The 15,687-nt window shown below is 44.9% G+C and overlaps 1 protein-coding gene across 1 annotated transcript in view; it reads left to right on the top strand.

The window, feature by feature from the left end:
• The window catches only part of fam167aa (family with sequence similarity 167 member Aa), a 29,261-nt gene that overhangs the window by 8,368 nt on the left and 5,206 nt on the right, over window positions 1-15,687 (top strand). Inside the window, exon 2 of the mRNA XM_067983781.1 lies at window positions 12,692-13,088. Within this exon, the coding sequence (XP_067839882.1) occupies window positions 12,720-13,088 (369 nt within the window). The 5' untranslated portion in view covers window positions 12,692-12,719. The remainder of the gene's footprint in view (window positions 1-12,691; window positions 13,089-15,687) is intronic.

The raw sequence follows: 15,687 nt of genomic DNA, 5'->3' as shown, positions 1-15,687 counted from the left end.
TTGGTCCCTTTACCTAAGGAAGGATATACTTGCCTTAGAGGGGGTGCAATGAAGGTCCACTAGATTGATTCCTGGGATGAGAGGGTTGTCCTATGAGGAGAGATTGAATAGAATGAGCCTATTATCTCTGGTGTTTAGAAGAATGAGAGGTGATCTCATTGAAACATATAAAATTCTTAGAGGGCTTGACAGGATAGATGCTGAGAGGCTGCTTCCCTGGCTGGAGAGTCTAGAACTAGGTGCCTTGGTCACAAGATAAGGGGTCAGCCATTTAGGACCAAGATGAGGAAAAATGTCTTCACTTAGAGGATTGTGAATCTTTGGAATTCTCCACCCCAGAGAGCTGTGGACACTCAGTCGTTGAGTATATTCAAGACTGTGAACGACAGATTTTTGGATACTAAGGGAATCAAGGGATATGGGGATAGGGTGGGAAAATGGAGTTGAGGTAGAAGATCAGCCATGATCTTAATGAATGGCGGAGCAGGCTCAAGGGTTGTGTGGCCGACTCCTGCTCCTATTTCTTATGATCTTATGTAACACTCTGTACCTCAAGATTAGTCCACTCTGTACCTCAAACTTAGAATTCTGTGTACTTTAAGCTTAGAACACTGTCTACCTCGAGATTAGAACACTCTGTACCTCGAGATCGGAACACCGTGTGCCTCGAGATCGGAACACCGTGTGCCTCGAGATCGGAACACCGTGTGCCTCGAGATCGGAACACCGTGTGCCTCGAGATCGGAACACCGTGTGCCTCGAGATCGGAACACCGTGTGCCTCGAGATCGGAACACCGTGTGCCTCGAGATCGGAACACCGTGTGCCTCGAGATCGGAACACCGTGTGCCTCGAGATCGGAACACCGTGTGCCTCGAGATCGGAACACCGTGTGCCTCGAGATCGGAACACTGTTGCTTTTTTTTCCAGTAGAGTGGACTGATTACAATAAGGCACAACCACATATGCTAGTTGGGGGGGTGGGGGCTTCAGGGGCAATTCTAGGATTCGGGGAGAGGGGTCAATGCCCATTCCAAAATAAAATTCTGGGGGATACGCTCTTTCCTCCTCCTCCCCCACCACATCCTATGATTGTGCCCGTGATTGTAATATACAGGATGAAAAGCCAGTTACTCTCTAGGATTGTAATATTTATTTATTATCCATGTTTGGAGAGTTTCAGAGGTTGAGGTAGTAAATGCCCAATGAAGTAATTAATATCCAAAACAGGCTATTGGGTAAAGACACTGTCTGGTGTGCTACTGAGGCATGCAGATTAGGAAGGTAGATGGTTTGAGCCCAAATCTCTGATGGGGGCTGCGACATTGCTCCTGAACTCAGGAGAACAATCATCCAGGGTTCCTGCTGCTGATCACTATTTGGTGGATCCTGCTGGAAAATGTGTGCGCATTGATGTCACACGAGGACAGGATTAGACTAGGCTGTGATGCCCTGCATGGTCAAATAGCCATTTGTCATGCACTGCCTGCATTTACAGTTCAGGGTGACCAGTTAAGTGGGGTACAAGAGGGATTCTGGTGCCCGTGAAACTGTTCCCCACGATTGAGTGCAGGAAAGAATGAGGTGGGGGGAAGCGGTACTGTTACACATTCTGTATGTTTTAGACAGATACGAGCTAAAGAAATTTAAATACAGACACACTGGGCATAATTTTAAGATGACGACGGGAACTCAGCGGGTGGGTGAGTTGTCGCATGGGAAACCCGGAAAAAATTTCAGTGCGTCGGCTCGAGTGATCGCAACTAAATTGAAGGCCCTTAATGTGACTTCCGGGTTTTGCATCCCAAAGCTGCGCACCGGGTGTGCTGCGCACCCGAATGATATGCTGGGAACTGGAGTATTTAAAGGGCTATTGCAATCATGGATTTTGAAGGAGAAAGGAGGAAACTTCAGAGATGCAGCATCACAGGTGTAAGGCAACACCCCGTTTTAGCGACTCCTCTCGAGTTGCTACTGACTGGAGTCAGAAGCAGGAGGGAAGTCCTATGCCCGGCCGACCGGAGGAAGCGATCTGCTTCTGCCACCAAGAAGGCTTGGCTGGGGGTGGTAGAAGAGCTCAGCAGCCGGAACACCATGGCCAGGTCATGGGTGCAGTGCAGGAAGCATTTAATGACCTAACCAGGTCAGGAAAAGTGAGTAGTTACTGATTCACCTACAATCTGTGGTGTACATTACCCCCTGTCTCACTCTGTCTTGCCAAGCCTACTCCATCACATCACTCCTCACACCCACTTAAGTCTCACCATCAACTTACCTTCACTTTCTGTGCACTTCCTCACCTCCCCATTTGTGAACCCACCACTCCCACTCACCCCAATCCTGATCCAATGTGATGAATCTGTCTGATAGTTACCCTTTGATGCATCTGTTTCATTGTCAGCCTCACTCAAAGCAATGCATCCATCGGGTGATCATGTCACCTTCACTCACTCATACGTCCTTTCTCCCTTTGTAGGAGAAAAGAACGCAAAATGCACAGGAGAGGAGTAGGACTGAAGGGGGAGGTCTCCACAAATAGAGCCCCTGGCAGATGCGGAGGAGGAGGCCTTGGATCTCAGCCGCACGACTGAATGCCTGGCCGTCGGAGATGGCGAGACTGGCAACCCACAAATGTCTGGTGATAGAACTTTAACATCCTTCACACACATCATGAATTGATAATATCAATGATTAACCTGTTGCACACCTCAGTATGCTCATTGCAAACTAACTTCAGCGATGAATCTTAATATTGCTTTATGTTCTCTTCCGGGGCCTTCAAGGATCGATGAGAAGGCGTACGACATGGAAGAGGGCGATTCCTCAGAGGAGCTCCATTCCTCTGAGGGTGCACCGTCACATCATATCCGGCCATGCACCAGTGCAGATACTCACACTTTGGTGAATCCTGTTAGGCAGATAGTTGGGTTGTCACCTGGTGATTCAACACTCCAAAGTGAGCACGAGCAGACACTGGTGGCAGGGGCAGCTGTGGAGAGTCTGCGTCGGGGGGCGCACTCCTCTCCAAGCTCTGCTCAGCTGAACCCAAATGATGAACCCTAGGGGACTTTGTTGAGAGTGACAATGATCGAGGTACAGCTCCACCTTTGTGAGGTAATGGAAAAGGTGTCACGCACACTCTCCACAGTGATGGATTTGATGGAGGAGTCTAACTCCCAACTCCATCGCTAGTGGATTGGTGACGCGGGTAAGTGCGAGAATGTCTTTGATGGAGAGAGTGGCCGCCTCCATTGAGCTTCAAGCACGGCTCTCTAATGACAACGGCCGTGCGGACTCTGGATGCCAACATGTCTGCTGCCTTAAACAGGCAGACAGATACTTTAGCCGTGGCCTTAGAAAGCACCACATCTCCTCCCCAGGCTTCTGTCCAGCAGAGTGGTGGGAGTGATGTTGCGTCAGTCCGGGAGAGGGATGATGGCAAAAGGGGACATGGAAGTGGGGACTCCACTCAACATGCTCCCACGTCTCAACTGTTGCTTTCCTCCCTCAACCAGTACCCGCGATGCAGCCTCCTCTCCAGGTGGTCGATTCTGACCCTGTGCAGGTGGAGTAGTCTTTGGCGGGGTCCTCGCGGGCCCCAAAACCCAGAGGGCGTAGACCGAAAGCAACTAAGCAGTCAGGGCACGAATCTGAGCAATCTGCCACTACTTCTGCTGAAGCCACAGGGGATGCACCACATAGAAGCGCTAGGAAGAGGAAGGCGAAGGTTTTGTACTCACAAAGAGTATGTACAAAGGTGTCTGACAGAATGTCATGTTTTTCATTTATATTTGATTTTTGTTAAATGCACATTAAATGTTATAATTGTCACTGCAACATCTTGTCCATTCTTCAGTCCCTTTTGTGAAATGCCCTTTCATGTGCTTCATCATGAACGCCAAGACGTGATGTGGGCGTGGTTGACTGACTGTTGTTTTTTGGGGGTGGGGGTGGGGGCGGGGGCGGGGGCTGCTGGTGGTGGTTGTTCCAGGCAGTCTGGGTAGTTCACTATCTTCACTTTGCAGATCTCATTATGAGAACCTGTTAGATATCCCTGGCATCACGAGCAGCCACGTGCACCGCTGCACTGGCGATGGGTTCCCCATCTTCGCCCTCCTCCCACTCCTCTTTCTCCTCCTCATCGTCGTCTTCAATGTTGCTGGTAGATGAGGATGCTTCATGAGTGCATTCGAGCTCCTCCACCTGTAACCCTCTCTGCTGAACGATGTTGTGCAAGATGCAACACACGACTATTATTCTGCACACCCTCGCTGGTGAGTACTGAAGGGCTCCCCCAGATAGATCCAGGCACCTGAAACGCATCTTCAGCATTCCTATGGTTTGTTCAATGACAGACTTGGTGGTGATGTGACTGTCGTTGTACCATTGCTGTGCCTCATTGGTGGGGTTTCTCACAGATGTCATGAGCCACGTCTGCAATGGGTATCCCTTAAATCTGTCTTGTGCATGGAAGAGGGCCGGGATGTTGGACTCGCGCAAAATGAAGGAATCATGGCAGCTGCCAGGGAATTTGGCACACACCTGCAGAAAACTCTTCCGGTGGTCGCAAACCAGCTGCATATTGATGGCGTGATATCCCTTTCGACTGATGAACAGTCCTGGCTCATGTGGAGGTCCTCGGATTGCTAAGTGTGTGCAATGAATTGGCCACCAGACCCAGCCGGGTGCAGCTCTGCATGAAGGAGTGTGCAGATTTCTGCAACTATCTGGCAACTCAGTCTCAGCCTGTGTAGGCACTGCTCCTCAGAGAGGTCCAGGAAGCTCAGCATCTGCCTGTACACCCTCTTACGTGGATAGTGCCTCCTGCAACCTTGGCTCCTCCGTTGGTCCCCTCTCCTGCAGGTCCTTGTGGCACACCTCTGTCTTGTGGAACTGCAACTCCCAGAACTGCACGCTGTGCCTGCCATGGATGGTGATATGCCCCCTCCTCAGATGTACTGCTGAATAAATCCATTATGCCTCCCCGTCCTGATCTTGTCAGTTTGAAGGGGTCCAAAATGTAGGTAAATGTGTCTGAACACAAGAATTCTGAGTGTGAACAAAGAAATCTCAGTCTAAACACAAAGAACTCCCAGCCAAAGGTTTCCTGAGTGCCCTGCTGCAAAAACTCACTGGTTTAAAGGTCCAAAAGAGGGTCAGCTGCAACTCGCCTCTGTTTCCATGACGTGTTTCAGAGGCCATGAGAGACATGTTCAGGAGAAGTTAAAATGGTTTGTGTAACTCAATACACAAAAAGGTAATCCCTTTAAGTTCTTTAATTCATTAATTTTCCATTTAAAATACTCCCAGGTGTCAGAAACGCGGGCACATCCAAACATGTCTGGGTCAAACCCGGAAGTGGGCGCGCTCCAAATTCTCAGAATTTTCATTGCCCACCTGCTCCCAACCCACCCGTTCTTGGGGGTTAAAATTTACCTCATTTTGTCACAAACTCAATTTTTGGGGGGATATTTAGCTTTCCCTAGTGCAGATTGATCCCGAGAATTTGTGGTTTGTGTGTTAGTTGCACTCATTTATGATATTTCCCTCTTTTCTTGGAATCTGGGATTGGCAGAAAAGAGGCTGAAAAGCCGTAAACTGTGTAAATATAGTTACTGCGTGCATTCTGTTGTTGATCTTACAAACCACTGCCAGTAAACAACTATGCATGTAGAAGCAACATCAAGTACCTGTATTCAACTCTATGATGCTGCAACAAACCAATGACTAGCTATTGACTGCTCCTCTGGTGTGTGCTGGTTCTGTTTCAAACTTATGAGCTTCAGGAGTCTACACCCTAAACTTTTCGTAATGACTATCATCAAATTTACAAGAGTGAATAGTGCACATTATTTGGTTTAGTAAAAAAGATTTTCGGTATGATATGAAGAAATGTTTAATTTTGAGCCAGTGGAATAAAGATAAATTTATAAGCAGAAATTTTTCCTAATCTATTCTTTGGAATCCTATAGACAGAAAAACTAGCAATCTAAAAGTCCCAGTTTCTTCTTTTTAATCTCAGTCTTATCAAGTTCACCGACCCTCAGAGTGACTCTTCCAAGACTCAGACTGAGGAAGGTTAATTTACAGGCATTCAAGTGTAAATGTAAATTAGTGTCAATGGGCATTGAGTCTGCCAAAATATATTTACAGTAATTATGTTTCTGAAGTGTTTTAAATGTCATTGATAAAAGACAGATTCACAGAAATTAAAGTACAGTCCATTATTATCTCCTCAACTGGAGTTATTTAATTCTGCTTCGCTGCCTTTTCCCTGTATGCTTCCATATTCTTCCTATTCAAATACTTGTCTTATTCCCTTTTGTACTCTCTGCCATTTGTGTCAGTAGAGTTAAAACATTCTGGGGGTGATCTTCTTGTCACTACTGCCCCATTTGTGCTTAAAACAGGGCAGTAGTAGGATCAACATTGTATGACTGGTGGAAGCACCGACTTATCTCCATGTTGCTGTCTGTCCTGATTTTTGGGCTGACTTCCATCCAGGCAACTGTAGCTCCCGTCAGAAACAGCTCATCTGTATATGCTTATTGGAGCCAGATGACGCAGTTAGGAGCACCAACATAATTTTTGTCTCTGCCGGCCTGAATACTCCCGCCCACCATACATGGGCGGTACTAGTCTGGAACTGACCGTTTTCAGCGAACATTAAAGGGATCCTCAACTGCAGTCAGGGAAAGTTGGATGGAGGTTTAGGATACGTTTTTATGGCAGTTGCTTATGGATTTTGATCCTAATAGGCTTCCAAATTCAATGTATTTTCTGCTGTAGGTTCTGCACACAAGATACCCTAAGCTCTGAAGTGCTGCTTATTTTTATTCCTGACAGTTGTACCGTTCCCCTTTAAGGTACTGCTGCAGTCCCTTCATATTCAGCAGCCCTGCCCCTACCCACCCAATTCCCTACCTCGGATCAGCGAGCTGCCTACTGGGGAGTGCGTTTTGCGCTGGCAGCTCACCGACTGCATTACAATGAAGACCAAGGTCCGAAATGGATTGGGTCCCACGTTGACTCCTCCCGACAGCTAGCACGCATGCCCTGACCACCGCCTGCCCAAATAGTGCTCCAAATTAAATTGCCTCTAATAATCTCTCTCTGTGAAAATAACTCTTCTAACTTCCCTATCAGGCGTCTAGTGATAATTCTGGCCCTGAAAATCCATGGGCCGTCGATCCTGGTATAAACATAGGGATCTGCTCGTGAGGAACCTCCACAGCTGACTCTGGGTCAGGCGGAGGTTCCCGATTTTAAATATTTCCAGCAGGTGACCGCGTCAGTATGGGTGGATCTCAACTGCCCACCATAATGGGGCACAGGTATTGCAGGGGAGGCCTGCTGCTTGTAAAAACCCCAGCATCACTAGGCCCAGCAGCCTATTAGTTAAGCTCTTAGGGGGCCCTTTCCTGAAATTTTCTGTCCTCAAGGGTCCAAGCCAAGACCCATGCTAAACCCCCCCCCCCCACCCCCTGGGTGGGCCTTACTTCTCCTGGCTGGGAGGACAATACACCTCCTTTTACCTGGCATACCAAGCAGGAAGCCCCTCTCCCCTGACCATACCCCCACTGGCACAGGAGACCATGTTTCGGAGAGATGGAGGTTCTGCCCCAAACAAGGCCCCGCAGAAAGTAGCAGCGCAGGCTAGGATCTGGTGTTTCTGGGTTCTGGCCTCATTTCTGGTCCTTCCGCCGCACTCCCACCTGACCTACAGATGGAAAGTGTCAGAAGACCTGCAGATTTTTGGGGGCACAAAATACTCCAAATGTGGCCTAACCAATGTTTTGTACAAATTCAGTATCACTTCTTTGCTAATATATTCAATGTCATTAGATATTAAAACTCAGAATCCAATTTGTTGTCTTATGGTCTTTTTACTTGTACTCCCACCTTTAAAAATCTATGAATCTTCACCCTAGATCTTTCCATTCCTCCACTCTGCTAAGGATCTTACTATTTAGGATATCCTTCCTTTCACCATTCTTTCTTCTAAGTGTACTATTGATAGCTCTCTGTATTGAACTGCAAAATCTGCCCAATCCACTGACCTGTTTATGTTCTCCTGCATTCTTCCTCATAGTTTTTCATGGCCCATAATTTGATCACCAAACTTCAATATCATTCCTCTTGTGCCTACATTTGAATCATTTATATAAATGGTAAACAGATGAGGTCCCAGCAAACCCATATTGCACCAATTGAAAAATTATCCATTTACCTTTGCACACTGCTTTCAGCTCCCCACTCATCTCTATGTGGTTACATTCCTTTTAATGTCATGTGTCTCTGTCTTCAAAACAAGCCACTTATGTAGCACAGAAGTTTTCTGAAAATGCAGATATGCGTCATCGCACTCCCTTTACCTATGAGATTTTGTGATTTCATCCAAAAATTCAATTAAATTAGTGAAACATGATCTGCGCTATACAAATCCATGTAGACTGTCTCTGATTAGTCCACGCCTTTCTGGACATTGACTAATTTCATCCAGTACCAAAGACTCTAGAACCCCCAACTAATGTAACATTAACTGGCCTATAATTTCCTGACTTATTCTTTTGCCCTTTCTTGAGCAGTTGTGTAACATTTACCACCTCCTGTCCTTTGGTGCAATTCGCATTTCCAAAGATTTTGACAAATTTTGGTTAGTGCCTCCACTATCTCCTCCCCAAACTCCTTCAATATTCTGGGTGCATGCTATCTAGGCTCGGTGTTGGGTCGTCTGCTGTTTCTAATTTATATAAATAACTTGGATTCAGAAACTCAGTGCAAATTGGACAAATTCTCAAACTAAAAGGGCAGCAGAATCAAAGGAGGTAGCCCAGAAATTACAGAATGAGTTGGATAAAATATGTGAGTAGGCAGAGCAATGGCAAATAATATTTAATACAGACAAGTGTAAAGTACTGCTCATAGGAAGAAAAAATAAGCAACACAGTTACTCCGTGAATGCTATTGAAATAGAAAAGTGTGAAGCCGAAAGAGACCTAGGAGTTTTAGTAGGCTCAACGCTCAACATGTGATGGAGAGCAGCAGTCAACAAAGCCAATAGAATATTGGACTACATAGCCAGAACAGTTGAATACTAGTCTGAGGATGTGGTGAGCAAACTGCTTGGTGCACTGGTCAGACCGCAACCTTTAGCACTGTGTCCATTTCTGGTCGCCAAGACACAAGGATGACATTCAAGCATTGGAGGCAGTGCAGAGAAGAGCCACGAGGCTGATCCCTGGTTTCAAAGGATTTTGAGCTATAAGGAAAGGCTGGAGATTCTAGGGTTTTTCAGCCGGGAAAGGAGCCGTCTTATATTAGACAGGGGAATGGAAAAGGTAAATCAAGAATACTACTTTAAATTATATTGTAAGAGAAGGACAAGGGGGTCAAGGGTTCAAGCGAATAGCAGGTAAATTTAGGATAGATATCAAGAAATTCTTCTTAACACAGAGTGACCAATACATGGAATGGATTTCTAAATAGAGTAGTGGAGGTGAAAACCCTGAGAAGACTGCAGTTGGATGCTGAAATGGGGAACCCTGCCCGCCTTTGCCCAAAGCCAAATCACAGAGACGGGGTCATAAAGGCCGATCAGTGGCAGCTGACCTGGCCCAAACCAATCTGCCCTCCCAAGGTGGAGCAGAGTCCTCCTGAGGCCCAAATAGGTTAAAGAATTTTTCTTTTGTAATTGATCACCTCTGGGATTGATTACCTTTCTTAAGAAGGCCTCAGAAGGACTCACGCCAGATCTCAACTGAAGCAAGTTCCATGGTGGCCTTTCATGGGTGTAAAGGGAGAAAGCTGATATAGAACCAGCTGCAGCAGGAAAGACTTGAAAGATGATCAGATACGCCAAGATCATCTGGGAGCTCACTTCAATGAGAGGAAAACAATCAATCAATGGAAGGGTTTTCTTTGAGCTGAGCTGGAGCATGGTGGGGGGGGGGGGCGGGGAAAGGGGGCTGTGTGCAGATGTGCAACACTCTGACATCAGAAATATAAACACTCATTGGAGGGTGGAATTATCAACTTCAGCCCAAAACAGGCGTGAAGTCAGCAGTGCCCACAGTTCCCACCCACGGCCAAGGTCAGGGGGCTCGAACCATTTTCAGGTAAGGGCTTCGCTCAAGCTTTGTCAGAAAAGTTACCACAGGGATAACTGGCTTGTGGCGGCCAAGCGTTCATAACGAAGTCGCTTTTTGATCTTTCGATGTTGGCTCTTCCTATCATTATGAAGCAGAATTCATCAAGCGTTGGATAGTTCACCCACTAATACGGAAGGTGAGCTGGGATTAGACCCTACTGATGATGTGCAAGCTGCAGGCGCCAAAGGGGTGCTCCACTGCTGTGGGTGAAAATCGGCTTCTGAGCAGAGCCGACAGGCATTTGGCCTGTTGGGGCAGGGGGGGATGGAACCCGAAGGGGATCAAGATCAAGCCGGCAGTGGGTCAGGAAATTTTTGTGGAGCACAAATGCTCTGGTCCCACAAAAACCTTTTTTAAAAAAACTGAATGTTACCCTTTCCTGAGCAGCCTCCAGTGGTCCCTTTAAAAGCCACTTTGAGTACAACTGGGACTAGCATGCGTGGTGAATGCTCTGCCCAATTGTACATTAAAATTGCAATCTCGGTCCTACAACTGGCGTAGAAGTCCAATTTGAGAGTCCAGAGGAGTGTTGGGAGTCCATTTAAAGGCCTGTCTGAAAATTGAATCAGGCAGGAAAATAGGTATAAGGTGCCCACAGGTTTCCTCTTCCTCTATATTGTTCAACACCAAGTTATAGTCCAGCAATTTTATTTTAAATTCACAAGCTTTCGGAGATTTTCTCCTTCCTCAGGCAAATGAGGAAGGAGAAAATCTCCGAAAGCTTGTGAATTTAAAATAAAATTGCTGGACTATAACTTGGTGTTGTAAAATTGTTTACAATTGTCAACCCCAGTCCATCACCGGCATCTCCACATCTATATTGTTCAGGCGAGAAATGGCAGCCGGCAGTTGAAAATCCCCCCCTCCCCCAGTGCCACTGCTGAAACATGGTGCTGACAGATAAGAAGACGGTAAACAAAAGGACTTAACTGCCTGTCAGAAACAGGGCATCACACCTCGCTCTGTATGACATGCTGCATGATCATGTTTGTCAAAGCTTTGCACAAGAGATTCAGCAGCAAGTTAACAATCTATACAGTTTTTTTTTCTGACACTCTGGGGTGCCTTATTGCCTTACAGATTCATTCCAGATTCCTTGCAGTGACATTACATCAAGCCAAAGCTCTACAAGCCAAAGCTCTACACTCTGCCCGAGGGGATTTCTCCCTGAATGCATCCCCCCGGCATACAATGGCAGGAAGGCTCCAAATGGTTGCCTTCCCCCACTTGACCACTTGATCTTAGCCAAATCTATACAGTTACTACAGAACTTTTTTCAGCCAGTTTATATCCTCTTTGTATTCCACCCGCTTGTCTCAATCACCTAGGTGAAAGCATTGGCCACAAGGTACAAGTGGAATAGTATATATCATAAAGCACTGGGTAGCACGTGCGTAACTATTCTGCAGAAGATAGTTTGTAATGGTAATTTTTAGTTACTGTGGATTAAATGTGCATCAGCTCCGGGAATTTGCTTGGGGGGCTTTCTTTCCAATCGGCGTAAACCCCGGATAGATGCATAAACAGGGATTCCACCAATCCTGCGCCTAAGGTACACCGGCCGATTATGAAAGCCCCTGAGGAAATTCCTGGTGTATGTGTATGTTGATTTATTCTTTCCTTCCCTTAGTGTTGTTAAAAAACAATCTTTATTTCTCACTGGATTCAGTCCAAATTATTTTCTCTAGGAGATTCCTGTATTTCTCGCTGGGAATTTCCTCAGAGATTCTCCCAATCGGCCGGCGGAAAGGCCCGTAAACAGGGTTTCCACCAACCTTTCGCCGAAGTTACAGTTGCCGATTGGGGGAGCCCTCAGGGAAATTCCTGGCATCCGTCACTGTCCCCCGTGTTTTTATTTCTGATGTAACGACATTGCTACTTCCTAGCAGGAATGCTCTCTCCCACAACAAATTTTGTCACTATCAAGTTTGGAGCCCGGATTTGGTATTGTAATCACATCAGCAGCTAAAAGAGGTAAACAAGTACATTGAGTTCAACAACATTATGGTAAAAGTATTTAGCAGTGCTGCAGTGATATCTGAATTCTGCCCATCATTTTTGATTTCATCATCATGTAGGACAATCAACCAGGAATTGCAGCACTTGTGGAAAAGTCTGTGGTCTGGTGGACAAGTGCTGTGTAGAGGGGCACGTGGCCTTCTGTTGGGCACTAAAGGAAGCTGACGGAAGCAAGAATTTGTCTTTTGTATAGGTTCAAACATTTTCGTGTGTTTTTTATGCTGATAATTATCAGGATTTTCATCAGAATTTCAGAAATCTGCATCAAAAGAAATCGGCAAAAATGTAGAAGTGTCGCTGATTTTAGTTCATGTTGTACTCCTATGAAAATGCACGGCTATTTTAAAAGACCAATAAAATACAAAGCATTAATAATATCAGTAAAATCCATTCACAATGAGATCTTGTTTGCGCCAGTAATAGTTCCTTGAATCAAGAGCAATCTCAGCATTGGGACTTCTGAAACCTTTCAAAACGGTGTTCATTAAAACAGGATTTCAGGGGATCTGTTCTTTCTTACAGATAACAGCTACAATTTAAATAAGACACGATGGCTGCTTGGTCTGTGCCAAAACTTGAATTAAAGCTTTTTGATGATGGACAGGACAACCCAGAGAGTCAGAGTGATGATCATTTGAGGAGTCTGAAAGCACTCACCCAGAAACTGAGGCTTGAAACCAGAAGACCTTCCTACATAGAGTGGAAAGCCAAACTTGAAGGGAAAGACTGGAAAAATTCAAAGCCGTCGGAAGACCAAGGGCTCCCAGTGACAAAAAAGCCCAGTGAGGAGCCCAGCAACTCCAAGAGAACACAAAAGCACCTCAATGGGAGTTCTGTCAGGGATGGCAGCTTGACGTCAGGAAAATTTAGTGGCTTTGAAAATATTGACGAGGCACTAAACTGGCTCAGGAAGGAATTGGTAAGTTTGAACACATTCTCTTTTATCTTTTAACCTTAAGGTTAACAAGACACTCCCTCCTTTTCTAGTTCTCCTAAAGGTCTTTGCTGAAAACTGGATAACACTAAGATGAACTGTTGTAATTACTTCCCCTTCATTTACTTTTTATTTCAATTCACAGCAGTTTTAAATGTTACCTCAGTGATCTGTTTACTGATAGATCAGCTGTGAAATAGGCCTGTGTGCCAGGGGTATTATGCTAGTGTCTTAAAACAGCTAGGCATTCAATCCCCTCTTTAGCATAAAGCTCATTGACATGCAGACATCTGCTCAACAAAATTTACATTAAGGATGCTTATCCACTGCACTATATAAAAAAAAGATGATTGAGCACCACTCACACACACCCACACTCTCAATCACCAGCACATCCTAGAAACACAATAGCAGATTTTCATTGCAGGAACAAGCACATTTTACACAGCAACAGCTTGCTACTGGCAGTGGCTAATGGTTTAAAAGCAAATTCTGTTAATTTAACAAAATGTTGATGCAGATTTTGAAAATGGATTCAAACCGATCAGTGGATACTGAAATGTAAAGTTAAAGACTAACCACTCAGATTGTCTTCTCTTCCTCCAGCTCCCCATAAGAGAGAGAAGAAACACTTATCAGTGACAGGGAGCAGCGTTGCTTTTACCGTTGCTTAACTTTTTTTTGTTTCTGTTAGCTGTCTTCTTGTTTTCATTGTGATTGGGATGCTGCTTTTTTTCTGTGTTCAGTTTTTGGTTTCTGTTAGTTGTTTTTTGTTTCCTCTTGCTTTCATTGCATGTTGCTTTTGTTTTTTTAATCTTTGTTCTGTTGGTGGTGAAGGGTTGGTTAGGATCTATATTGTCTCAGTCCTCTCCGAGTATCACGTGGCAGGACCAGAAGCAAAAATAAAATAACAGATGTTGGATTAGGGGTTGGAGGCCTAAGCCTAAGGTTGAGGCTGAGGCTGAGGAAGGTTGGTGGCGAAAGGCAGAGTGGGAACAGACAATTTTAAAATAAGTGGGGATAAAAATAATGAGAAGTAGCAGGAAAATCAGGTGGGAACAAAGTAACTAAAAAGCACACAGTGGGCACAAAATCCAACATGGCTTCTTTGTGTGTTTTTGTGGAATTGAATATCTAGATTTGATTGGTCCATCATGGCCACGTGGTGGACATGGACCAGTGAGCAATATTTTTGGTTGTATACACTCGTACATCTCTACAATCTTACTGACACATACTTTAAGTAAAGTAGATTTTTACACAAGAAGTATTTATTCAGCTTTATGACTATGCTAGTTAGAAAGTTGTGCAAATTTGTTGTTTGATTGCATTTATGACAAATATTAGTAAAATATATAATAATTGCAGTCACATTTTAATCAAGTCCTGAAGGTTGACGAGCCATCGGTTGCTGATCAGTGTCATTGGGGTGTCTTAATGAATTCAGCCGTAGACAAGGAGGTAGATACAGACAGCAAAGTATTTGGGAAACAAAGAGGGGCATGGAACAAGAGTTCAATCCTTCTAAAAAGGAGTGAACTGAGAGGTAAATTTGTTCAAGCATGAGTGAATACTGATAATGGGCTTCACATGCACGACTATGGATCGACATAAGGATCAACAGTCAGCCTTTGCCTCACCCTTCAATTACACAGCCTATCTTCAGTTTGACAGGAGAGAATACACACAAAGCCCAACATTGTTTGAGAATTTAGACTACCAAAGGTAAAAAGCATCTGGAGCAGCAAGCCAGAAAATTTGCCTATTTGCTGAACCAGTATCATAGTAGTTACAGCTCAGAGAAAGGCCATTTGGCCCATCGTGCCTATGCTGGCTCTTTGAAAGAGCTATCCAATTAGTCCCATTCCCCAGCTTTTTCCCCATAGCCCTGTAAATTTTTTTCCCTTCAAGTATCTATCTAATTCCCTTTTCAAAGTTACTGTTGAATCTGCTTCCACCACCCTTTCAGGCAGTGCATTCCAGATCATTACAACTCACTGCATAAAAAAATGTTTCCTCATGTCGCCGCTGGTTCTTTTGCCAATCTCCTTAAATCTGTGTCCTCTGGTTACCGACCCTTCTGCCACTGGAAACAGTTTCTCCTTATTTACTCTATCAAAACCGATCATGATCTTGAACACCTCTATCAAATCTCCCCTTAACCTTCTCTGTTCTAAGGAGACAAATCTTTGAAGGTTGCAGGACAAATGGAGAAGGCTGTTAAAAAAAGCATATGGGATCCTGGGCTTTATTAATAGAGGCATGGAGTACAAATGCAAAGAAGTTATGCTAAACCTGTATAAAACACTGATTAAGCCTCAGCTGGAGTATTGTGTTCAATTGTGGTCAATTCACATTTACCTGAGGAAGGAGGAAGCCTCCGAAAGCTTGTAGATTTCAAATAAAAATTGTTGGACTATAACGTGGTGTTGTAAAATTGTTTACAATTGTTCTAAGGAGAACAACCCCAAATTCTCCAGTCTCTCCACATAACTGTTCCATCCATGGAACCATTCTAGTAAATCTCTTCTGCACCCTCTCTAAGACCTTGACATCCTTCCTAAAGTGTGGTGCCCAGAATTGA

Source organism: Heptranchias perlo, chromosome 5 (genome assembly GCF_035084215.1).
Source record: "Heptranchias perlo isolate sHepPer1 chromosome 5, sHepPer1.hap1, whole genome shotgun sequence".
NCBI lineage: Eukaryota > Metazoa > Chordata > Chondrichthyes > Hexanchiformes > Hexanchidae > Heptranchias > Heptranchias perlo.
This window is presented reverse-complemented; position numbering and strand designations above follow the sequence as displayed.